The sequence below is a fragment of the Rhea americana genome, unplaced genomic scaffold (genome assembly GCF_003343005.1).
Source record: "Rhea americana isolate MKP2758 unplaced genomic scaffold, rheAme1 scaffold_43, whole genome shotgun sequence".
Classification (NCBI taxonomy): Eukaryota; Metazoa; Chordata; class Aves; order Rheiformes; family Rheidae; genus Rhea; species Rhea americana.
Window position 1 is genome coordinate 3,789,607 of NW_028186568.1, and position 26,682 is coordinate 3,816,288.

Consider the following 26,682-nt stretch of genomic DNA (forward strand, 5'->3'; position numbering starts at 1 on the left):
GGGCCGGGCGGCCGCTGCGGCGCGGTTAGGAGGGGAGGGCTCCTACCCTGTTAAATGCCGTATCAAAAGTCTAAGCGCTACAGCTACATGATTCTGTGTACCCACTCTGAGAATGAAACCACTCAATCAGCACTAGGAATCGCGCTCTCTTTTGTGCTGGGTTTATTCGTAAATCAATTAAATGTTCTGGTTTAGAGAAATACCCCCAGGCTTTTGTGACAGGGTGATTGAAAGGGTGCCCTGCCGCCGCGTGGGGCAGGACACGACCTGGCTTGGGAACCCCGGGAGCTGCCAGCATGGCCCGAACTCCTGTGTCGTACAAATACAACCACAGCATGCCGCTTCTGAAGTGCTGTTTCTTCACCATCTTTATTTGCCTTATTTTTGCAAAAGATCCATTTTAAGGTAAACGGCTTGGTTGCTGGACAGAGGCCTTGGTAACAGCTGGTTCCCCTAAAGACCCAGTGTGGTGCGTAAGTAGAAGTTAGGAAGTCTTTCTGACTGGCATGAAATAACGTATGTTCATCTGCTTCCTTTCAGTGTTGCTCTTTGTAGCATGCAGCAGGTGCCATCTGTGGCAAATGCCAAGTGTTTTTTTCCTAACAGGGCTGCATCTCTGGAATCTGTTGAACGAATTATGCCAGATTTGGATCATTAATCTGAGTTTGCATCTTTATGAGGCACACAAAATGTCAAGGCAAGTAGATTTTTGAAGATGGAGAAAACTTAATCTTTTCTCTGGTAAGAAGTTTCTTGACTTTAAATATAGCAGAGCTAGCACTTCTTTGTGGTATTGATATACCTAACATTAATTTTACAGTTTCTGTCACTCTCCAAGTCTGACRGAAAGGTCTTGAAGATCTTTCAGTATTTTTACAACAGCTCAGAGCTGAAGGTTGAAAAGTCAAAACCAAAGAAGCATACAAAATTGAAGTCATAGGAGCACATTGCCATTGCAAATCCAGTTTGTTAGAAACAGGTGTGTAGAGGTGCAATCATGTTGCCACAAAGCTAGTTTGATTTTGGAGTTTTCTGTTCAAGAAATAACCAGATATGGCCATTTTAAATATTTGAATTAAGCCACTTCATTATTATCAGTTTTCCTCCCAGGCTCACAGGCTTTTTCATGGTTTAAATCTTATCAAACTTTGTGGCAATTGTTTTAAATCAGCTTCAGTGGAGGAATCTTTTGCCAGTTTGTATTTACATGTTACTTCAGGGACTGATTTTAAGACTATCTGATTTACATTTTAATGCTTTGTAGATTAGAGTCAAGAAGATCTTTTTTCTTCCCATTTATCATCATGTGACTTTGCCCAAAGGGTTGATTATGAAAGATAAAATAGTGCTTTTAGCTTTTATGAAACTAAATTAAGTTAAAACCATTCCTATTGTAAATTAAAAATGTGAACAAAACCCTCTTCCTTCTAGCCCAAGAGCGTGTGACAGCAAAAATATTGATTCCATTTGCTAAAGATATAAGCATTGTATTACTGTGCTTATTAGTGGATGCATTTATTTGCTCTTATTCTACCCCCCCCCCCTTTATCAGATGACAGCTGTTTGGAAAAGCTTGTGAATATTCTTTTTTTATTAGGCGAGCTAATTAGGTGATGGTGTTAATCATCATTTTTTTGAAAAAACTGCTTGCCTGATCATATTAGATCTTAAGCACATTTTTTTACACTCATGTTCTTTAGACATCTTGGTGCCAAATCATTACTATTGTAGAAATTTTTATGCTGGCTTGCTGCACAATTTTGCCAACTGAAAAGTCAAACAATTTACTTTTTCGGTTCTGAGTGACTCTTTTCTCAGTTGGCAAACTTATCTAACCTTCATTCATATTAAATTCATAACTATCTTTTAAAATCTAAATCAACTGCTTTATTTAGTCTGACCTAGTTATGCTGTGGTGATAATGGAGGCTGAAGTCTTTTGCAATTATGTCTTTTGGTTATGGAGTAAGCTTTCTTTAACTATAAATCCATCAGTCTTTGCTGTTTTAAAAAAAATGAACTACAGAAATGTATTACTGTTCTTAGCTATCCTTTGTTAAAGACATTACCTAAAAATACATTAAAAATACATCTAATTTAAGCCATAAAGAATGAAGTARTACCAGAATAGAAGTATCCCATCCCATTTCCTTATGCAAATGCTTTATGGTATATTTTAAATTATGTGTTCATAGGCATTTTTTTCCTTTCCTCATTCATGAAGAATGGACGCAATGGTTGTGTATCGTTTGTACATCACTTACTAGTATTCCTCTTTCCAATTGTGATCTGTATTCATCACAGTGTAGCTTTAATTAATAAATTAATTTCTTGCTGTCTTTTCTATGATGCTCTTCCCTATAATATCTAACTTACTTACAAATGTTAATGAATTCATCTTTATGACAACCCTGTGATAGAAGATAGTATTACACTATACAGAGGGAACTAAGACATTAGGAGCTTAAGGTTACTCATGGTAAAAAATGGCTACTAGTTTTAAATGCCTGCTTTGTGATTCCTAGGGCTGATTTTCCATAGAAAATAAAGCTCACTGCAGCAGTTTAACATGTAGCAACCCAAAATGTCTGTTTAGCCCCTTTAATTGAATGTTACTTCCCCCTACAGAACTGACAGAAGGACATGTACCTGCGGTTTAAGCTACCCTGCACAGAGCAGCACCTTTGCTCAGATGTTTTCATTAGTGATTTAGATTAAAACTCCAGACTTCGCAGTGATGTGGCTAAGGTCAGATTTTGTCCACTGTGCTGCAGGGATGTCTTAAACTTGCCAAACAAGGTGCACCAGAGCTCAGCTGTCAATGCCATCAGCATTTTTAAGTCCTGTTTGTTTTGCAGGATGTCTCTCATTGGGCTAACTTGCAATCACGATTGCTCAGCAAAGACAGGTCAGGTTCCAGATATCACAAACTATGGAAAAATATGGAAAACAAATTGATAATTAGTGGTATGTGCTTTATTTTTCCATTTTCTCATGTAGTCTGAAAATCTGACCACATTATTTCTCATGAGGCCTGTGGTCTCCCTCCCTGGTATGGGAGTACAGAGATCGTGTTGTTCTTTGATGTTCTGGAAATGATGTGAAATGCAGTCCTTTTGACTGAGGAGAATTTGGAAGATGCTGGACATAACTGACACCAAAAATACTCCCAGCAAGGCTGGTATCCTTAGACCCAGAGCACAAGTCTCTCTTGTTTAAGTTATCTTTTATATGGGTCTGCTACCACATAGACACCCAAGAAAGACACCTCAGATTTTCACTGCGTGGTTCAGAATTAATTGCTAGAAACACAGAAATACTGAGGGGATCCAGGCTTCTGCTTGAAATTCTTGGGGAAATGTATTCTTGAGGTTAAAAACCACTTGTTCTCCCAGCCTGTTCCTCTTGCCTTTGTTACTGTTGTTTCCACCAGTTCCTATCCTCGTCCTTGCATGGCCCCTGTTCCACATCATTGTCACTTGGCTTATTGTTTCTGACCCCTTAGTTCCTATCCCTGCCTTTTGCTTTTGTCCCTGTTTCTCCAGCTGGCACACATGCACTGTCACTGTTGTCTTCCTCAGCTTCTCTTTGCTATCTAAATCTGCTCTTTATCCCTCTGTAGTGAAGTCAGACTGCTAATTCTTACTCTTTCATAAAARATAAAAAGAGCAAAATTTTGAAAACAGGGAAAGGAGGAGAGAAGGAAATTGTAGAAGGAGGGCTAGGTACTGTGGAAAGCTGGTTAGGACTGTCCAAAGCAAGGGCAATAGATTCAGAAGGAAGCAGGCATCAGAAAGGGATTAAATGTAGGGACTGGTACTTAGAGGTCTCTAAGTGTGTATGAGTAACAAGTTCACCACTGAAGGCATCTTGCAGCTAGCTGTAATGTGCATGCATGTAGGTGTTTTCTTCTTCTTTTTTTTTTTTTTTTTGTTTGTTTGCAGATGGCAGCTGTTCAAACTGGAGCTCTGTTTCTCCCATCTAGGTGTGAGACCCCTTTTTCACAATGAGGATGATATGAATTTTTGAAATAACTTATGCCCATCATAAAGCAGCGAGAGGCAGTGGGAAAATCCAAAGAGCATGTGCATGTGGCAAATAACCAGGTATGTTTCTGCAATGACTGTGGATGTGATTCTCCTCTCACACTGATTTTTGCATTGGAATCAGTTACCAAATACTTCTGTTTTGTGTTGCAGAGAGAAAAGAAAAAAAATCAGTCTGTGTTTTCATATCAGAACTTGTGATTTAGGATCATAGGAAGGATCATGCTGCCCAGAAGAAACAGGGACTTGGTCTGATAATGCAAGTAAAATTGATAGGACTTATAGTTGAGATAACCAACCGTTTATTTTCCTGATAATGCCAAAATCTGTTTTGTTTATGTCCCTGGTTAACCTTAGATCAAACCATAAATCTTCTTCACAGTACATCACTGTGCACTGCAACACTGGTTTTAAAATCTGCTCACTTTGTCCTCTCACATTATTAAATTAGATGTAAATGTAACAGTATCAGTCTTTTCTTTCTATCTCCCCACTCTCATAGATTTTTCCTCATTACATTAGCTCTACTAGAAAAAGATTTGTCATTTAAACCACACCATATTCATATTACTGCAATGTCCTTGTCTTCAGAATTTCTGTGGAATTAACAAAGGACAGCCATTTTAGTGTTTCATATCAGCTGCTAAAAACAAATCCACAAAAATGGAATGAGAAACRATGGTCTGTTGTAGGAATTAATCATTTCAGTATTATGTGAAAATCACAGGCATGAAAGAGCACAACRGAATTTTGTTAGATAATTATGTAATAAACTAGCTCATACACACAGTTCTTAATGGCTTTGAAAATCTTCCCTTAGTCTTTTTTTTACTATATCAGAAACACAAAAGAAAAAAAGGACTTTCGAAGTGCCTTTACAGTTCTGATATGCTTTGGGGTAGAAAAACATTGGTCTATTCAAAATGACAGCTTGAGGGGTATTTGGTACTGTTGCTCTTCAGTTCAGTGTGTTAGCCTCACAACAACAAGCTTCTTACTCTTAACAGTACAGACTTGACTTACAGTAACAGCTTTCCAGAATCTGATTACTGAAAGCAGATAGCCAGGAGATCAGAGCTACAGGCTTTAAAGGTATTTGTCTTATTATCCTAGTGACACTGAGCAGACTCTTTCCTTCAGTGAGATCTGCATTGGGGTCAAACCTTGAGGATGTTCTCTAAGCTGTGCTGAGGTCATTTGAGGTAAAAATTATGGAAGTTCTAAATCTGCAGGCAAAATTGTATGGCAGAAATTAAGTGCTACTAAAAAGAGATGACTGCTGATGTGCAGAAGAAGTGAGGATGATTTGTGCTTATGGAATACACAATATTCAGACTCTCTAGCAATTTGATATCTATCTTGAAGCATTTTTGARTGGGGAGAAGTAGTCGTTTTTTTAAACAGAATTATTTATTTTTCTGCAAAATGTACTTAATATTCAATTGTAAGCAAATAGGGAAGTTTCTATATACTACTATGCTCAACTAATATTAACAAAGAGATCATATTTCTTGCTTCCTTCTTGTGTGTTCTCCCCTAAATAAATGTGTAAATGTTTTTTTTTAAACTGTCTGAATACATAAATGTGTTAGATAACATAGCCCCATAAGACAGATGTAGATTATGTTGCTCTCAAGATGAATACTTCTCTTCAGCTATGAATGGCTATAATGCTTGCTCTTGGATGGCATAATTTTATATTCAGATGTACCTGTGTTCTTGAAAAATGACCCTTTTCTTCCACAAATGCAACTAGACACATTTGTGCCTGCAATGAATTACTGAATGATCAAATGCAAATCTGAGGCCATAAAAAATTAATACCCTTCAGTTCAGGTAAATCAAATTCCATTATCACAAACCACCTTCTGCCTAGACTAGAATACTACCTGGTGGTGAAAACAGCCTCCACTCCTATTCAACCTGTCACAAGGGGGAAATGACTGGTAGACTGGAGTAGATATTCTTCCTTCCAGCAGCTCTGCACAGAATTAACAAGGCTGGAGTGTATGTCTGAGAACACACAGTTCTGAACCTRAAGAGAGGCTGAGCCAAAGCTTGTGGAGCAACAGTCAGATATCCTCGCATATACCTARATGTCTTTACGTAATACTGAAATTCAGCCAGTTCTGAGGTAGGCCAAGAGCAATAATTTAACAGTGCATAAAATTATTTCTAAACAGTTTAGAGGAGAAACGTACTCTGTGTAATTGAAAGTTCATTTAGGTAGATAGAATGTAATTACCTGGCACAGCTAGAGGAGCAAAGCTATTGTGAGTCTCTGATGAAAACTGTCATCAGTTATTTAATGGCCAACATGTGATTAGAATTTTTGTTTCATATTTCATACAAGAACAGCACATTCAGCAACCCAGTGACCCCTAAACTCAATGCAGGGGCACTCAGTAATTACTGACTCAGAGGTAGATGTTCTACTTGGTGAACTATGATCATTGCTTCTTGCAGCATTTTATATATGACTCCTAAACAGCAATAAGACTGTGCCTTAGTCAGTTTGTGGGATCAGATTTGTATAATGGTATAGACAAAGGAATAACTTTAAAATACTACCAGTGTTTAAAACTAAAATATGTATAGCAAACATAATGCTTGCAAATAACTTTTTTTCACATAGATGCCTATGATATCAGCTTCTAACCTGATATGAACCTGTCAGAGAAGTATTATCAAAGCAGTTCATGTTTCAAATGGTGTGAAAACAGTTCACCCTCATTTTTCCTCCTTTGCTTTTATAAATGGCTTTCTCAGGCTCTACAAGCTGAGTGGTTGCTTCTCTGCCTCCTCCTTCCACCCAAGAACTTTAGCTCTGCCTGCCAATGGATCCCATCACAGGCTGAAATCTTGTGTTCTCTCCAAGTCCATCACTCTTCACATTTTTTTCCAGCCAGACATCATTGTCCCAGACAGATGCCTAGACCAGGAGAATCACATCCAAAGCAGTGGGGGGATCCAAAGTTCATCGTACCTCTGTGAAGTCGTGTCAGCTTCATTTCCTTTTCAGAGTTGCTCTGTAATTGGCAAGTGAGYGTTGTTCTGAAGTACACTGATTTCTGCTCATACTTCAAGCACCTGTTGTATCACTGGAGACAACTCACACATGTGGCAGGATCAAACTGTATAATAATTCAGTCATAACTTTGCCATTTTGTAACTTGGTGYCAGCTGGAACACAGCATAGAGAGGGCCTAAAACAGAAAGCAATCTACAGTGTATGTTAAGGTTCCTAAAGGAAACAAAAAACCCAAACCAAACCAAAACAAAAAAACAAACCTCCTYCAGTGGGAAGTGTGATAACTAGTATCCACAAAGACGGGAAACTRCAAAAAACAAACATCTGTGCTGGAAATGAGATTGGATCAAGTAAATTACTCCAGCCTTAACCAGTCACTGACGTGAATAAGCAGGCATACAAACAAGTTAGGAGAGAACATGGATTTTTGAAAAGTTCAGCAAAATAAGAATCATTTTGCCAGCGCAGAAGTAACTAAAGAATTCTTTGTTATGTTTTGTTAAATAGGCAAAGGCAGATGGAATTCTATAGAGAGTGCCTGAATATGAACCATCAGAAATATGATTTCTAACAATTCCAACACTTAYCATGGAAACAAACTTTTTGATAACATAACATCGTATAAATTCATTGTTTCATAGACTGCTGTTTCTTTATTTGGGTACATTTTGTGCATCAATAACTAGAAACTTTATGCTGACATATAAATGTAGTTAATAGTAAAAAAATACATTAGGCTGAATATTTATTTACAGTGAAATTCACCCTAAAAAAATCAGTTTTAGGGCCTATCAGACTTAATTTCCATTTGCTTCTGAAAGCCTGCTAGTGAGACAAAAGTGGTAGAGATTTTTTACAGCTGTGAGTTTACAGATCTAAGAAGAAAAAGGACCATATTCCTTTCCAGTCTCCCAACTTTCTTGGCTTTTCTTTTAAACTAGAACAGAGTTAAAACAATGTAATTTATGCAAGGCCACAAAACCCCCTATAATGTGAGAAATAAGATCTGTAGTGCAAAGTATATGTGCTTTAAGTTCACTTTTTCATTTTCATATAGTCACTTTTTAGAGTACAATTGTTCTTTAATTCTGAGCTTTTAAAACTTCTTTTGGGAATCTCAGTGACTTGAAAAAACTTTAATGTRTTTCATAATTCCAGTCAGTTTTCAGCTGTGAGCAGAAAATAACAGAAAACTAGCTCTTTTATTTTCAAAACATTATTATTGAAGTTTCCAAAATAGAATCAACATTATTCTGTCAGTGTTCTGGAAGCAGGTTATTTGCATCCTGTTCTTTTGATGTAGTCATTTATATTTACAAACTTTATTCTTGCCAAGTCATTCCTTGTGCTRATTCTGTTTTGAAACAGTTAAAGAAAGATAAGATAATTTTATATCACTTTGGTGAACTATCATAGAACAGAAAATAAACAAGTAATAACTTATAAATACCCCTGGTATGTTCAGGAGACCTCTAGGCATTTCTAAGACCAGTCCCAAAATTTTGTATCCAAATCTCATTAAAATCAGTGACAGTCTCTTCCCTGACTTCAGTTGTAGAGGGGATTGGGTTAGGTTTTCAAACTGAAATAAGCTCCACATAGAAGGCATGGGCATGTCCTGTTCATTCTGCGAGTGGTGCTCAACCTCTCCAAGACAAGCTCACTTTGTTCTCTGCAGGAGGCAGAAGCCTCGCTCTACCCCGTGCAAAGGGTTGCRCTTCACCGAGTAGCTGAGTTCAGCGCAGAACTCAGGCTTCACTCCCACTGAAGGCGGGCAGAGGTGTTAGTGTTTTGCAGAAGAAGGTTGGACCTGGCTGAGGGAGCCAAGCAGGGAAACTGACTACACAAAGTGGGTTGTTCATTCTCTAATGTTTGCATTGATTGAGGACAGTATTCTCTAACAGCTGGCTGCAAACTCCAGAGAGATTATGCAGCTGGGACATCACAAGGTGTTGMAATACAACTGAAAGCAGAGAAGATCTCAGTCCACCACTTCTGCTCTATTCTAGTCTGCAAGAGGAAATGTTCTCTCTCAGTTTCTCAAAAACAGACATGTAAATACACTAACTATGTATAAAGGCTAACCATAGCTATTGCAAATATGCAATTGTTATTCTATTTTCAGAGTAAACAGAGTTGTGACTGTTCTGTATTTCAGGTGAAGTGTGGTCACTTGAAAAGACCAAGAAACATTTGTCAAATGCATCCAAACAGCAGCAGTGACTCTTACAGTGGTTTGTAATGCATCAAAATACAGCACAGCATAGTGCTAAATCAACACATAGAGGAATTCTTTAAAGCCAGCAGAAAATGCAGCTGTGTTGACAAGGGAGGAAAGGACATATAGCCTTCTTAGCCTTTCATCCTATAAATCCACATCTTCCTGAACTACATATCTGGCACTGTTCTTGGGAAAATGGGCTTTTTGAGAGTAGTGCAAACCTGACATAWCCGTAACCACCTGAGATAGTTTTAGAGAGCTCTGCTGAATCAGTGCACTAACAGTATTTGGAATTTCTTTCTCTGCAAGAAACGATAGTAGATTTTGCTGAAAACCTTGTCCTGATCATTGTGWCCAACCACTACTCCCTGCTCTTGAAAAGTTGGTTGATGGCTATAGTGTCAGGATATTGTGTGGGTTCAAAAAGACCGGACTTACAAAATTGCTCTGTTGCCCTTTTACCTAAGGCAGCTAGGTTCTTATAGCAACACTGATTTACCAGGTAGAGTTCGTAGATAAGTAATAGTTCAGTCACATAAATATGGATCAAAAAAGACTGTCATTTATAATATTGGCCCATGTAAAGCATGCTATCAGATAGTTTTAACACAGAAAACAGAAAATCTGAGGAAAGATTTCACTGAATTAAGTATTTATGGGAATATTTTATCACATTTCACAGATGTCCACTAAACAGTTTTCTTCATTGCAGGCAGGCACTTAACATGCATGATCTGTAAATATTACTTGCCATACTGCCAGGGACATGAAATGATCTGAGGGACTGTAGGTGACCATGCCCTCGACTGCCGTGGTGTGATAGCATCACTGCCTTGCTGCAAGTCCACTAGCTGTGCAGGTAACCTATCTTTATTGTTGTCCTGATTGATTTTCAAGCTACTACTCCCTCTTGCTGACACATCTAAGTCTAGTTCAACCTTTCTCAGTTTTAATCCTCCTCCTCAGCTTTTTTCCCCCCTTTTTGTAGCTACATAGTAATACCTTTACCATTGCTGATTGAGAAGCCTTGTTTTATCTGATTATCCCTTTTCCTCAAAACTTATCCTGGAAGAATACATGTGCTTCCAGATCCACTCTAACATCAACWTAGCAGGAATAGAGCAGGCCACTTAGGTGCATAATACATTTGTCTCACCCAGCTTGAGCAGATGGGAAGGAAAATAGCTGGAGATAGCTCAGCTCAGCTCCCCTCAGGCACTTCTCAGATGGCAGTGGTAGTGCAGACTGGCAATACCCAGCTGCCTTAATTTTGTCCTCTCAGATAACAGAAGCAACCTAGCCTGAACAAAGCACTATTCCCTTCTGGCTCTTCCTCTCCTTCCAGTTTACAGAACTGTACAACTACACTGTTTTAAACATTGCTTGTATAGTATTTTTCTCAGTCATCATGCAGTGCTTCATTTCTTTTGGTATTAAGGCAAAAAGTAAATAATGGATATATAAAAAACAGGCTGCTAAATTAAACACACAAGCGAAACAAACAAAAACAGCATAGGTTAAAAGAGGACTAAATATAGTGATATTAATAAGTCTTTTCCTGTTTTATGCTCATCAGGGAGGTAGCCCACAGCTGCAAAAAATAAATAGGTCTTTCTTTTTGACTGTGTTGTCAGTTTATTAAAAACCCATGATCACAACTCATTAATTTATCAAGAGATCACAGAAATGAAAAGCTAGAAGGCTAAGCACATCACTGAATACAGCTCCATGGAAATCATTAAAGGTATACTGGAATGACTTTGYGTTTAGCCAGTGTCATCTATCCTCTGATGTAGAAGCAAATAGTTACATAAAAGCAGTGGAAAAATCAAGTTAAGGTGGACTGTTGTAATGAGAAAACAAGTTACAGTTTAAGACAGCTGAAACTAGGGTTGAAACATACAATGGTTTTGAGTAAAGCTTTCACTTGCAGAATTTGTTAATGTGAAATGAATTGCATACATAAATGTTAGTACTGGTGTCATGGATGACATTGTAAAGTCCACTGTCAGTCAGTGAAGGAGAGACACATACATGATCTGGCTGGAGGTGCTGTTCATTCATGCTGCCTCAAGCTAAACAGAGGAAGTGTTCAAGTCTTTTTAGCACCCCCACCAGAGAGCCATGACTGGTACTTAAAAACACACCTGAAGCACTAGATCACAAACTATCCCCTTGTCCCTTCTCCTGTCCCTTCTTTGATAAGATAGTAGCAATTTCTGCTCTTTTTCCATACTTAACCCAAAGATTCATTTCATTTCAAGCCTACCTGCCTCGTATAATTTATTTGTCAGTGAATGGGAACTTGCTAACTACTTTAAGCTTTTAGGATTTTCAAAAAGGCTAGAGCCCTGTGTGCAACATATTCCCTTAAGTATGTCCCCTGTGACTTAAATCATGCTAGACCTAGTTTAGAATGATTGTAATATGGGCCAAAGAACTAAGAAAATTACAAGGAGTTTGGGATGTCAACTACTTTATAATCTGGGGACAAATATTGACTATTAAAACAGATTTAAGCCCGTCTAAGCCTTGATTGCCTTTATATGGAACAGCTGTGTTAACTTAACTTTGAATTTCCAGACTCCTACCAGACTCCTAGGCTTTCTACCTCCTTTTTTGCCATGAAGTTCCATAAGGTTTATATTGTGCTGTTCTATATTACCCTTCCATCTTAATCCAGTGCTGTCTGTATTTTCTTCACATTTCTGAAGCTCCTTTAAATGAGTCATTCTGTAACATTTTGCTGTACATCCTCGTCTCGCAAAAGTTGAATATATTTATCCCTACTTTTGTGAAGCTTCACTGTGATGTGAACCACCAAGGGAGCTCTTCAGGCTTTTATCTTCTCTGTGGGAGTCCATGCTTAGTTTATCTTCTTTACAGGATTCCATGTGAGCAGCCAAATCTATTATTGACATAGGAGGCCTGAAAGGGCTATCAGTGCAGGTGGAGCCTATACATATTTCATCATGCTGGCAGGGGTTTCTGTAGGCCTTGTGATCTTTGCAGAGATCCTTATGGGAAATCCAAAGAGGAGAGTCTAGGAAGAAGTTGGAAAATCAGAAACATAGGGACACTTTGAGGTGTTTGTGTCTGTGGTGGAAAGGAGAGATAATGACATTGAAAAAGAAGCAAGGAAATAAGAAGAGGGTAAAGAGATAAGAAAAGCCTCTTTTAAAGCTTCTGCAGGAAGGAAGGAGCTTAGCTGAAAGCTCTGTGGGGCTTTGGCTGGAGCAAAGAAAATGGGGAAGCATATCTGAAGTGTTTGTTGGGGGGTAATACCCCAGCAGCAGGGTAAGAGGTGTAACAAGTGAATAATAATTCAGAAGAAATTAAAACGGGAAAATAGAAGTTTTGGGGAAACAGTGTGAGAAAGTAGCACTTGAAAGAGTTAGGCAAGCAAGACAGAAAGGAGAAGCCAAAAAGAGAACAAGAACAATGCAAAACAATGTTATGCTGAAATACATGCAGGGGAGAGGGAGTCCTATGATTATCCCATTTCTTCTTGAATTTCAGCTAACATAMATGGTAAAAAGCTCCTATTTTTCCCATTCACATCTCATTGCTTACGTCTTTGCATGTAGCTTTTCCATGATGACCCATGAATATGTGATTTCTGGACTGGCTTGCACCATTTTGGCTCACACCTGAAAATTTTCACAGAAACTTCAGCTACAGCAGAACACAGCTGTCAAAACCCTTTGATCATTTGTAATCTTAACAATCTTCGGTGGACAGTAACTGATGGACATTTCTGATACCCYGTTTCTCAACAGTTGCAGGGGCTTCTTGTTTCCTTCTGGATATACCTCAAGATTTGACTTGACTGCTACTGAATAACTTTTTTCCTTGACAGCTATTGGGGGTTTACAATCCAGGGTCTAGATCACATCACAGTGAAGACCTCAGGACTCCATCATTTGTGCCATATGCAAAGACTATGAACTGGCTTTCTGGACAAAGTTAGAGGTTCATCTTCCTCACCTTCCCCAGGTGTTTGTCTGAAAGAATTTGGAAGGACTGGATAGAAGAGGGATGGATGTGTTTGTTTTGGGGAATAGTGTGTTGTCTTCTGTCTCAGAAGGAGTACATTTGGAGATGTATTATTGTTAAACTATATATCTGCTCTGTGAAATATCATGTAGACAACACACCATATCAGTCTGTAAAAGGAATAAACAGGTATATGCTGCTACTGTGCAAACCCAGGATCTGTAACAAGAGCTGAGCTCTTCATTGACAAGTAAAATGCAACTGACATTTGCACAGGACTTTGCAGCAGCTTCTCGCACAATACTACACAAATAGAAAAAGAAAAAAAAAGCAGTCCCTGAAGAAACAGATGAAGACACATTCCTCACAGATTACACTGTCACAAGATTTCAGAATATGTCAGGGAGCAATAAGCAGCATTTGCAGTCAAAATCCAGAAAGCAGTAGTAGTTCTCTTGCCTAAGACATTACAGTCACAAATGGTCAACCTCCTTCTATAAAAYTGAGAGGAGAGAGAAAGTTAAAGGCAAACCTTGGCATTTGGAAATTAGCCAGCCATTCTGTGTCATTCTTGCTTGCCTGCCCGTTTGGCAGCTCAGTAGACTGATTAAAATGTTCCTCTATTCGCAACAGTTTGAAAAGCAAACTGGCACATCTGCAACAGGAACATAYTACTTTCAATCAAACTGCTTTACTAAACTCTTCAATTTACTGATGATTTTAATCACAAACCATGAAGATTTGACTTAACTTTGTGCTCTGCTCTTCCTTGTCTTGCTCCTTCACCTGAAGGAACCTTGGGCACACTCCAGTGAAGGCAAGGCAGTTTCAGATAAGCTTCTCACAAAACAAGCATGCTCCCGTTATAGGACTTTTACTTGCCTCCCATCAATTCAGTCCTATCTCAGAATTCTCCAAGGCACCCAACTGATTTTAAAGATAAATCAATTCCCTCCCTAAAATCTGTTTTATGTCTTTATGTAGCCAAAACATGAACACAAGGCTCTTCCTTCTCCAGGTTGTTCCCCATCTTCATGTCAAATGCTCCCTTTACAAAAGTTCTCATCCCAGTTCAATCATCTTTCCCCCTTCCTTCCTTCCTTCCCCTTCCCACAGTTTTTCCCTCTCCAGTATCACGTGGCTCAGGCTCTTCTTATCACCAGCTGAGCATCCTTCCTTGTGGAGGTCACAGGTTCTCATGGTGGAGGAAGCTGCTGCTGAGAGAGGAGGAAGAGCTGGGAAGCAGTGAACTCCACATAAATGTGAGGTGGAGAGGGCTCTTCTCGGCTCTGTGTGCTCTCAGATGTGTTTCCTGTCAGTCTCACAGCTCCTGGGAGAACACAGGAGGAATTTTTTTTCCTCAGGTTGGCAGGCAACCAGACAGTCCAATGGAGCAAAGKGGTGGCTACAGATTAAGAAATAAATAAAAATCTGAAGTCACTAGAATAATGTTGCACAAAGCCAGACTCTATTTGAGAGAGAGAGAGATGTCAAACCGCTTTTCTCTATGATTAACCTTTGCCATGTTAGAAAATAAGGTCTAAAGTGTTGGGCTTCAACAAACACATTGTTCRTGTTTCTTCTTTCTCTCACAGGGCTCTCTTTCAGCAATTCAGATAAATTCTTTTGGGGAGCTAGATTTTTATATTGGAATACTTAGGATCTTACGTTATTCCTATAAACTATTAGACAGTGTGACATCATTTGGAAATGTTGGAAAGACATACCTCAACTGTAGCAGTAGAAGTGTTGTCTCTAGAATGGTTTACAAACAGAAGAGAAGTAACATTTGTTACTTAGACTAGATGATAGACCTGAAGAAAGGCCTGTGTGTCAAAAGTTGCCCACTTTCTCCAATCATGTGAGCTGATCTAAGAAAAAGATACTATTTATCCCTACCAACCTTACCTGGCTGGAGTTACCTGTGCTTTGATCAGGGTCTGCAATGTGCTTCAAACACCTCTTCCAAGATGTTTGCTTGTTTTAATCACCACTGGCAGTCTCTTTTGCTTTTCCTTTTGCTAGCTTTCGATACAGGAAATGCATTACTTTGGAATCAAAGTAGTGTTTAACACATCTCTAAGCACCTGGAGAGAAACCTTGAACAGCAGTTCAGTTAAATGTAAAATACATATTTATTAACAGCTGGGCAGGCTGAGTTATGTGCTTATATCCCTCTTTCTATATATATAGTTGGTCAAGTTGTATTTGTATGACTGGAAAGTTACAGCAGCTTCTTTTGTATATTCCAGATTCAAGACATACTATCTTTATTTTTTGAACATAGACRTTAAATAGAAAACTTTAATGCATAGGAAAATTAGTTTGGATTTCCTATTATATAATGCCATTCAGCTGAATGTCTCAAAACATCACAAAAGCATATGTTAATACTTACAGTGATCTTATTACTATTATTGTAATTATTAGTAGTAGAGTGACAAATGGCACAGTAAAAATATTTGAAATATTAAATATCAAATAGGAAGAAACAAATGGAAAACCATTGCTTTCCTAATCTCAGTCGATTACCTTAGCAGCCCCCTCCAGAATTCTTAYAGACTTCCTTCATCCCTAACTCTAGTCAACCTTCTCTAGATTGAGGTGATCAACCAGTTATGTCTTATGTATATACACCAATAGAGAACAAGTTTACATGCAGTTCTCCATGGGGAATCCTCATAGCTGTCACTAAAGTCACTCTATATGGCTGTCAGAAGAAAGTTGTTTTCTGCTTAAATAAGGAAAGCATAGGATTTCAGCAACAGGATGAAGAGCCTGATGATTCAGAGATAGCCCCCTCATTTGTATCTTTAAAGCAGAAAACCTAAGAAACAGCTCTGTCCATTAGCGGCAGCTAACAAGATAAACTGGGATTGCTTCTGGAGAAATTTAGAAAAAAACATCATGTATAAGTCATTGTGAGAAACATCATTGCCACACTTCTGGCTAACACAGCAAAAGCCAAAGCAGATGTGCTGCCTGGGGAATCAGCTCAGACCTCAGCAGCTCCATCACCAGCCACTCTCCAAGAAGGGGAGAGAGCTCTAAACTGCTTCAAAGTGGGAAAAGCTGCAGTTGCGAACATCTTGCTGAGGATTTTGCCAGAAATAAAGTCAGATCTCTGATTCTGCCTTATCATAAAATAGATAATCTCATGGTAGAAATCTGTAGGTTTTGTTTCCTAGGATGACTTCCCCAGTGAAAATTTCTAATACTATTTTGAGACCTCTGTGGTCTCAAATGATTAAGACTTCACAGATGGTGCTACTAAATGGAGGTAATAAGACAGCTCAAGATATGTATCACCTAAGTTTTAGTTTAGCATATCACATCTGTATGAGCAGGTGACATTTGTTGGTATCATATTAGTTTGAAATATAGTTATGGCTCCTGCTGAAGAAATAGTTGTGCTCATTGTGCTGCCCAGCAGTTCTGACTGAAGTGAGCCATCCTGGATTGTGTTTGACTTCTGTGAGGACCAGAGAGATGAAGGGAATAAGCTTCAGCAACCAAGAACGAACAGACCAGTGCACTCCAAGGGGTCAGGCTGGAAGCAGTGGCTTTGTGGCCAGGAGGAAGGCTGTATGGGTACATGAATACTCCTAGCTGGGTGCCTGGGCCACAGCAGGCAGTGCTAAAGGGRCTGGGGAGCCTATGGTCTTATTGAGCCTCTGGGCAAGATGATGATATGAGAGATGAAGGGCTCTCCAGAGAAGGCTGCAAGGCCTATTTGTAGTGTAGCACTCTGTGTCTAGCTTGAGGGRTGAGGGTCCATTAAGTCTGAATTTCAGAGGTACCCATAATCATCACATGAACAGAAATGGCCAGGCCAGAAATACCTTGACTCAGAAGCAAACAAAAAAGCGAGCAAGGACCTGTCAAGTTAATTGCTACTTTGGCAGAGGGAGGATGCATCCAGTCTCCTCCTGCCTTCATGTCCTGATGCCTCTCTACCTCCTACCAGTGCTGTTGCAGTCACTTTAGCTGGAAAGTCCCTAGGGGGTAGGATTTGCCTCATCTAGCTTCACCCATTTGCAGGCAAGATGTCAAGTCTAACCTTGTCATCTGGGCTCCCTCTGCTGTCAGTGGAGAGACACAGGCAGGACCAGAGGGCCTTATGCACCTAGGCTGCGGTAAGGTGACTTTCCCTGGGGAGGTGGCTGTGCCTTGCACTGGCTGCAGAGGCAACATAAGCAGCTACCTGAGCATCAACACACTTGCATGAGAACCTGCAGCAAGGTGAAATGAATCYCACCCTGGACCACTGTCCTCTTATTTTCTCCATATCAGAATGGAGAATGCATTTTACCAAAGTAGAAACAACAGCACCATTCAGAYAGGAAACATCTGAATTATAATGAGCAAATATAAATCACCACCCTATTCTCTACAAAATGTTTGCTGTGCTGCTAAATGAACCACAACTGTTTTAATATTCCACTGATTTTTGTTACTCAGCAACTACTGTAGTAGTTAAGCATTGAGTAGGCTAAACTGCATTGTCCTAGAAGAAAAATAATGAAAGAAAATGGAAAGATCAAGATGTAGAAAAAGAATGATGAGACCTGGAGTACAGCAGGAAGAAAATGAGGAGAAAATGGAAGTTTGACAGACTGGAAAGGTTAAGCTGCAGACACAGCTCCTGGAAAGGGATCAGAGGGTCACCAGCCTATTATGAGATCAAGGGAAGCCAACTTGAGAAGCAGARTGGAATGATTTAAAAGAAGAGGGATAGTGAGAGGGAGAGATTAGGACAGTACAGCATACTACTAGACTAGAGATCTGCCTGATTTGTGTGAAAGGAATTTGGTAGRGTTGTTATAATCCTAATCTTCTGATGAACTGAATTATTACAGAAGGATGCTGATACAYACTTTGAAGATACATGGTTTCTATTTGCACTGAAAGCCATCTGAATCTATGTCTCATGTTAAAAGAAAAGATTTTTTAAAAATGAATGGTTGGACCAATACCCACGGCTCTGCCTTTGCAGCCAGGCCAGCTCATCTCCCTTCTCTGCTGTCAAATAAGGGAGCACTCATGTGCAGCAAAGAGTGCTGATCTCTGCAAGCACTGATGCTCTTTGGAGCTGCCTCTGTAGAAATGTGCTTATCCGTATGAGTAAAGCTCTGTGTGCATGTATACTATACATATGTAACTGTCTACAAAACTGGGAATTCTTTAAATTCCTTGACCTGCCTTAACTTCTTTTTCCTCTTCCTCAAATTCTCCTCAGCATTTTTTCCCCCACACCTGTTTTGTTACACAGTTCCCAACACATAAATCAGTATAAGTTAACATGGAAAAGAAGTTCTGACACGTGTTTACTCACGGCAGTGCCCTTGCAACTCCAAACTTTTTTTTTTTTTTTTCTCCCAGCTCATGACCACAAATTGCTGGAGGATGGAAAAGTATACTGAAGAAGTATTACTGTATGCTTACTCCTATCCATTACTGGCCACTGTTAAAGTCAGGATGGATGAGGTTCATCTTCAGGCTGGTATGATATGGCCTTTCATATGTTGTTTCTTGGGTATTTTTGTTCTAAAAATTGAATCATTTGTTAAAGGACAAATGAAATAATCATCTGGGGTTCTTTTTTGCTGGAGTAACATAAGACCATGTATGTGACATTTTGTTTCAATTAAGACTGTAATTATATACACATTGCTGAAGCTGCTATGTTTTACAATAGCGCCTTATTATTTTCTGTGTATATCTTTTCTTTGTGAGAGGAGTTTTTTCTTTCTATTAAATTGCACATCCATAGAGGATTTGGGGGCACTCAGCCAGTCAATCCAATTTAGAGTGGGATAGCAGTTGTTGTGGGCTAAGTCTCTTATCTGTCCCCTTCAGCTGTTTTACTTTTCTGCTTTTCATGGGAATATAAAATTAAAAGTAGAATCAACTCAGAGGTAAGTGCCCAGCAAGAGACTTAGGAGGAAAAAGTTAAGAGGAGGAGATACTGACTAATCTGACTGCAGCTGGGATAATGTGCTGATGTCTCTCTTTTTAAAATATGCATACAGTAGATCTGRTATTTCACAAATATTGCTGTTTCATTTATCTTTGTGAGTATCAAAGCAAGTATCAAAAGAAWTTTGAAATCAGATTGGTAATGGCCTTTCTTTTTTTTAAATAAGTGGGTTTTGTGGAATTCTGGTTTACCACATGCTGTGTACTAAGAAATCATTAAGCTACAGGAATGAACAGGAAGCCTGAAAATGGATTAGTCATTCATATAGGAATAACAGAAGCATAAAGAAGAACAAGTCACCATATATACTTGATTCCATGCATACTTCATATTAGTGCACTCTAATGTGCAGCTCATGCTATTGAAATCAGTGATTACAATAGTGCATAACTGATATAAATAAAAATTAAGTCTGATGGACCAGGCTCTCTGGTGTGCTTCAGAGGATACATAATTGTCTTGCACTTCTGACTCTGGACCAGAGAACATTGCATTTCTTCTTGCTTACTACTTCCCAGTACTCTAAATGATGAGAACTTCATATATCGCTCAATGACCTAGACTGCTGGAGGTGGTGATGAGCCTGGCCATATTGCCTTTTTCATGCAAACCACTCTGCTGGGCTTCTATTCTGGGGATGGCACTAGGCAATGCACACTGACAGATAAGATCTCTTACATAAGGGGTTTTCCCAAGGGAGGCTCCTCTGCCCTTTGTATCACAGCAATGTAAAAAAGAAAAAAGAAAACATGCCTCCTGTATCCCATCTGCTGCTTTATCAGTCTGGCAGGTCCTTCCCACAGCAGCAGTAAGAGAGACTAGCACCAGGGTTCAGGAGAGAGATCTGCACCGACACAGAGCACAGAGCACTTGTGACATGTGGAGAGCACTTTGCTCTATGCAGTGAAGTGGCTATTGGGAAAATCTGCTGTGAAGGCAGGAAAAAGGAAATTCTTCAGTGCCTGAGGGACAGGTAGGCAAAACTTCTTTCTCTTGAACATGGCTTTCTTGCCATGGCCAGCACAGAGGACTTCTTAGGGGATAAAACCCACCTCTTTGTATGCAGGAATCATACTCTCCAGGTCTCTCACCTCTAGTCCATTGCACAGACAGAGGTGCCATTGGGACTGGGTTGGGTGTGAGGTGGGGAARGACTGGAGAACTGGAAGGAGGAGGTGTCTGTCGTGAGATGAACAGTGGGAGAAGGGCAGAGAGAAAGTGATGGGTGTCAGAAGCAAGGTTGAAGGAGCAAGGGAGTTTCCCTGGAGTGCAAGTGAACAGGAGTAGCAAGGGAAAGCAACATAAGAAAGAGAAGAAAAAAAAGGAAGGAGAGCCTTTGTACACAGTTAACAATATTAAAAGATACTATCTTAGAAGAAAGGAAGATATAGCAATGGGAAAGAAAGGAGAATGACAGAAATAAGCGGTTTTTCAAATCAGGAAATRTAATGCTAAATGAAACAATAAAGAATATTTCCGATGTAAGCGTGATCAGTTTGGCTGAGTTCCATTTCCTCCCTACCACCAGGTAGCTTAATTAGCTACTGAAAGAGAGGGGTGTAGAAAAGTGGTAAACTCAGCAAGATGAGGTGTTGCATTGATAAAAAAAAAAAAGTATATAAAACTTGGCCTCTTGTGGATTTGCCTCTTCACGTGATTAATGGTGATGTCTCAGGCCWTGGCCACACTGCTTTTTGAATCTGATATAAATCCTCAGTGCTGCTGCAATGGGCCCTTCCTTCCCAGCCCTGTCCTTGTGTAGGCACTCGCATCCGTGAATCCAAATGGTGATGCTGAAACATAACCATTTTGTGTGGCTGCATGAATGCTACTGTGAGCACAGGARAAATAGCGGGAATAGGTGGCTAGGGGTGGTGGCAGGAAGGACCTCCCTTTACAGTAGTGGCACGGATTTATGCCAGAAGCAACTCACAAGGCACAAGTTCCAGTTACAATAGTTAGACCTCCTAAGAGGTCTCTTCCATGTTGATTCTCTGGYGTACAATAATGTATGAGTTCTAGTTTATTTAATGGAAAACAAGCTAAAAATTGAAGGGGAAGCTCAAGGCAGTCCCTGTTTCTGCAGTCTGTTTGCAAGCCTGTAAGTCAGTGCCTCAGTTGCAATTAATTTCCTACACTTATTCCTAGTGGTTGTTTTCTTGGTCTCTGCTCTTCATTTCTTTATGCAGCTTCCAAGTCTGCTTCTGATTTTCAGTGCTCCTGGACAACATTGCAGTAGATGGAGACGGCTGTGGTCAAATCCACTAGAACTTCATGTAAATTTTGTCCCAATAACACCAGTCAAGGCAGATTTCACAGGGCSCTTAGTCAAACGAATCTGTTCAGAGCATGGTTTCTGGAGGCCTTCTGAGAGGTTCTGATCTCTATCTACTTGCAGAATAAAAAAGCTAAGCCCATCTCTAGGGTATTGATAAATCCATTATGGCTCAGCAGAATCCCTCACTAGCTATCTTCTGCTGAACAACGATAGCAGTTTCTATCTTTTCTTATGCATAGTAGAGCTGCAGAAAAGCTTCTTAGGCCTCTCTTCTTGATAAAAGACCTTTCTCAGTGAGTGACAAATGGATCAGCTTGCTTGCTCTGTTCACAGAATATTGCCTACTCTTTCAGGGGCAAAAATTCACTACCTCCTTTATGTAAGTGATTTYTTTACACGTGGAGAGGTTGCCCAGGAAAAAAAATAGTAGCAATTTCTACCCGCTTTAAAACTGAGTATACAAATAGTAGTGGTAGCCTAGCCTAGCTTCTTTTCCAACTGTTTTCTTTCAGCCCATCTTGTGCTCTCAGGAAATAGCAGCACCTCATTCTCTTCTTCCTCCTTTGTTTTTATTGTTAGTTTGGCTGGTTTACCAAAGCCAGATAAGCTCCTCTTCCCCAGCTGGCATGAGCTAGATGACACTGGGGAGAGCTGGGCAGAGCAGGGAACCAAGGCGGGAAGGGAGCAGAGCGCTAAGACAGACTGTGCTCAGGTCAGCTTCCCGCAGCCTTCTCCTCAAACACGCAGGGTGAACAGGGGCTGGCGAGCTGACCRCGCCACACTGGGCTCCTGAGACGCAGGCAGCCTCCTCCGCTCCCTGTTAACACCAGCCACCTCCCTCCTTCCCTGTTCCTCTGCTGACTGAACACAGGGGCCTTTTGTGTTTAGTGACACTGCTGGAGAGCACAAAATGAAGAGCCATAATCCGATCCCTGCCATAGGACCTTCTGAAACTGCATCAGCTCTGCAGGAAGTTTACACACTAGCTTAAAAAAAGCTAGCAAATGTTACAAGAGCTCTGTATAATAGCAGTATGGTGAAGACATTCATTATGATTCCATAGGTAAGTGCTCTGCAGCAGGTTTAGAATAGGGCACAATTTCCTGTTCTCCTTTATATGTAGTTGTTCAGGGTCCAGCCTTCTATTCTCCCAACTCTTAGCTTAAATTTTAGCAGAGAAGGAAAGAAAGGCTCTCACTCCACRGCAGGAACAGCAATGCGGGGAGGGTTCCTCCAAAAGCAGAAAAGACAAAATGCCCCTGGAGTAATTCCAGAAACTTGCATTCTGAGGGGTTTTTACAGCATCACAGAAACTCGGGATCTTATTCTTCAAGAGTGTTAATTGTGGATTAGTGCCTTCTTTGTGATTTCTTTTCAACAAAAGATTTGCAAAGAAGTACTGAAATCGACCTCTTACTGAGATTTGTCCATGCCAACCTCCTATTCTTCATCGGCATATACATTTAAAACACTATTTTTCTTTATATCAACTTTCATAAATAGATTATGGGAGTAGATTTAGGCGTATGAGTATATCTTGAGAAACACATTTAGGATCAAGCATTATTTTTTGTCATTTTACCACGATAACAAACATATATTCAGCAGACAGTCTAAGTAAAATTCCATTGTATAGCATTGGCCTTAGTTTTGAATTGTATTCTTCTGGCAGATTTAATCCTCTGATGGAAAAAATTCATTATGTAGCTGCATTTATAATACAGATACAGTCTTCTCCTGCTAGCCAACAGATAAGCTTTTTTATCAGCAGCCATGGTTCTGTGGCATTCTTCTGGGCTCCTGCCAAGCTCTGCCTGCACTCTTTCATGAACAGATCAATGTGCAAACATTTGAAAATTCTAAATAACATAACAGATATATGAATGCATGCTCAAAAAAAAAAAAAAAAAACACAACGGATTTTGAAACTGTTGTGCCTACATAGTATACCTAATGCAAATCTACAAAAACAAGGAAACAAGGAAAAATGGTAGCACGTAGCTACCATTTCCAAAGTGTCCTGCTCCACAGATTGTATGCATCAGCTTTACCTCTAACCTGTGATGGAGCCTCCTCCCATGCSCACTTGCCACATCACCCTTCAAACAGAACATACAACAGCAACAACTGCAGCTAGCAGTGTTRGTAAGAAAAGTCTGGGTAAAAAATGTGATGAAGAACAAGTAGAGAGAACAGATTACAGAGCGGCATAGTTTTTTTTACCTAAATAGCAATGCCAAATTTTGAGGGAGGTGTGCGTACCAAAACACATATCCACTTGTTAGTACAGTAGCCTAAAATTCAGAGATGATCAGCAGCTGCAGCTGCTGTGTCCTCTGAGGTTGCTGAGGGCATCCTCCTCTGATAATTGAGTAACATGCGTTTGTAATAGTGCAGTGAGMCTTTTCACCTTACACTGTAACACACACTGCTGGCATTCGCCCAGGTGCATTTTGTCTTTTCTGTTTTGCGAACCCTTTATTTGTAGCTCTTTTTGCAATGGAATGAGCACCTGTGGAGATAAGATCTTTTCTTTTTCTCTGTTACCCTTCAAACCACCAGACATGTGCTTTGAGTGATACTGGTTAGCAGAAGCAATGCTGAAATACTGGAATCAAAATGTTCCCCATGGGTGGGGAAAAGGAAAACTGAAGAAAGYGAAGTGACCTTGGGTGACGGTTTTTGAAGAAAAAAGCCTAGAAGAGGGAGAGAAAACTAATAGGAAAGAAGGTTAATGTGGGGGCAGGTTGAAATATAAAAGAGTACAATAAAAGAAATGGGAAAACATAAAACAAGAAACCAACAAACAGAAGGARAAGGCAATGAAACAAAAGAGACACAAGGATGAATCAAATCTTTACTGAGAGGTTATATTGCAATATGACTTTTCTATTTTCTTGTAAATTTATAAATAAACTCCATTCCCTTTTTTTTCTGTCATGGTGATATAAAAGATGCTAATRAGAAGTTCTTACAGAGGGTAAATAGTTTAAGGGGATGATACTACTGATATTGAAGTATTAAAATAAAGATCAAAGGCATGACTGCCAGAATGGGGTTTCTAGGTTATCCTTATACAGCTACAGTTCCAGCAGATTAAAGACTCATTGGAACATTAAAAAAAAAAAGGAAGAAGAAGAATCATACGGATCATCTCCATTTTAAGAAYGGCTTCGTTACAAAACATAATGAGGGCCAGATTCTATCAAGCTCAGACTGAATGCTGCTTTATGAATAGCTCCACTGAAATTACTGGGATCTACACAGTACGACATGCTCCTCAACAAAAGTAAGTGTGTCCAAAGTTAGTCTTTGGAGTTTGCAGGAATCACTCAAGCTAAGTGCCATTTTTCACTGCTTATATCAGTTTCTATTCTGGCCTCTGGAGTAGTACAGATGATAGCAGCATTTTGATCCTTCCAACATGAGCAATTCACTTAAAATTAAATGGACAAGTTTTTGTCGTAAGGAGGAAAATCCCATCAGAGCATTTATTACTCCATCAGCAGTACCATGTGGATGAATGTTTCTGCATTCAAACCCTACAATTATTTAGAAACAAGAAGTGTTCTSGGATCAGTAGGATAGGTAAACTGGTGCATTGGACTAGACAGCTCTTCCTCTTGTCAAAGCCATAGCTTTGGACATAAACATTTGAGACAAAGTTACAAAATATGTGAAAAAGATCTTCAATGAAGTACGAGAGACACCACAGTGYAGAGAAAAACAGATTACTTTTTCAACATTAGTTTTTGAAATGGTAATCTCCATTTTAAAAGTCATCTGCTACAGAAATATGCTCTGAGGAGGGATCAGGTGTGTGSAAAGGATGCATAAGGTTCAGTTTGAAAGAGAATGGTGTGACCAATCACAGTTGTACTGCAGAGATGACTAGGAAAGCCTGTCTGGCTTTCTTTCCWGCCTTTTCCCTTTGCAGTCACGGGCAAACAGTACTAGAATTTTATGTACACTATAGTGCAATGGTTAAAACAGAAATGTAAAGTTCACTGCATTAAAACTCTGGAACTTGTCAGCCATGGCCAAAAAGCACCTAGAAAGATGAACTGGTTGGGTTTGGCTGACTATTCATTTTCKCCACTTCCTGTCCAGTTTATCCATTTTTGTTTGTATGTCTCAGAATCAATAGCATGATTATATACGTTATTATCAGTGGCACTGAACACATAAGACAGGTAAAGAAAGAAGGTGAAAGTCCAGGAAGAAAGCTATCGTGCCTTCCTAATTACTTAGGATTACAGCTTCCAACATACACTATGAAACTAGAGCGAAATCTGAAACTAGAAATTTTTTTCCTACCCAGTGTCAAAAAACACTCACAATGTATTAAGAAACAATATTATGAGAAGTGATGTGTTTAATGTGTTTATTCTTTTTTTTCATTTGACACCAGTTAGTACTGCATTTTTAAATAGCTGCCCTGAAACCAGTAACTTGCATTTTGAATCAAACGGACAAAAAAACTTTAGAATCTGCTGACAGAACTGAAGTTAATACAGAACTGACTTTTAAACAAGACACGCGAATGAAAAAGAAAAATCCGGTGAAATCACTCCAATTTGTAATCTCCTCATCATGAAAATAAACCACCGTGACATCTACGCTAAGCACAGGCAGAGCAGAGAAAGCAGATGGGGGATTTCCCACCGCTGGTTCCTTTCTCCCGAGGATGGTTATTTTCAGTCCGCAAGCTCCTCGCTGTCACCCCTGATCTATTTTCGCAGCAAATGCTCCTCTGCTCGAGCCCGAGGAGAAACGCGCGAGGCAGGAACACGCGGCCCGGCTGCGGGGGGCTCGCCAGCCGCCCGCGGGCGGGGAGCGGAGGGAAGGCGGCGCGGGGTCGGTGCCCGAGCCCGTGCCGAAAGCCACAGGGGAGCCGCTCAAACACGTGAACCCACCGCGGCGCGGAGGGCCTTTAGAAAGATAAAAAAAAAAGAAAAAACGAAAAACGAAAAGATGTTTTCGGTGCCCCCCGGCCGCGCGGCGAGCCGTCACTTATTTGCTGCAGAGGGCTCCTCCCTCCCGCCCTTCCTCCTCCTCCTCCTCCTCCTCCCCCGTATATCACCACTCGGTGCCATGAGCGCCCGCGCCGCCCCGCCGCGCCGCCCGCCCG

At 40.0% G+C, this 26,682-nt stretch overlaps 2 protein-coding genes and 1 long non-coding RNA gene across 4 annotated transcripts in view; 2 read left to right on the top strand and 1 right to left on the bottom strand.

The window, feature by feature from the left end:
- Window positions 1–87: 87 nt before the first annotated feature.
- On the top strand, window positions 88–4,508 carry LOC146589896 (uncharacterized). 2 transcript variants are annotated; one of them, XR_014897103.1, is made up of 4 exons: window positions 88–469; window positions 607–697; window positions 3,985–4,105; window positions 4,199–4,508. It is a non-coding gene; the product is annotated as an uncharacterized LOC146589896 (long non-coding RNA). The 2 variants fall into 2 exon arrangements; XR_014897102.1 differs by lacking the exon at window positions 88–469 and having other exon boundaries at window positions 571–697.
- A 12,510-nt stretch (window positions 4,509–17,018) lies between these two features.
- FAM120B (family with sequence similarity 120 member B) overlaps window positions 17,019–26,682 on the bottom strand; it is a 235,724-nt gene continuing 226,060 nt past the window's right edge. Inside the window, exon 11 of the mRNA XM_085315514.1 lies at window positions 17,019–17,370. Within this exon, the coding sequence (XP_085171640.1) occupies window positions 17,358–17,370 (13 nt within the window). The 3' untranslated portion in view covers window positions 17,019–17,357. The remainder of the gene's footprint in view (window positions 17,371–26,682) is intronic.
- The window catches only part of TRIM67 (tripartite motif containing 67), a 40,706-nt gene continuing 38,848 nt past the window's right edge, over window positions 24,825–26,682 (top strand). The window contains exons 1-2 of the mRNA XM_085315405.1: window positions 24,825–24,840; window positions 26,294–26,457. Of these exons, the coding sequence (XP_085171531.1) occupies window positions 24,825–24,840; window positions 26,294–26,457 (180 nt within the window). The remainder of the gene's footprint in view (window positions 24,841–26,293; window positions 26,458–26,682) is intronic.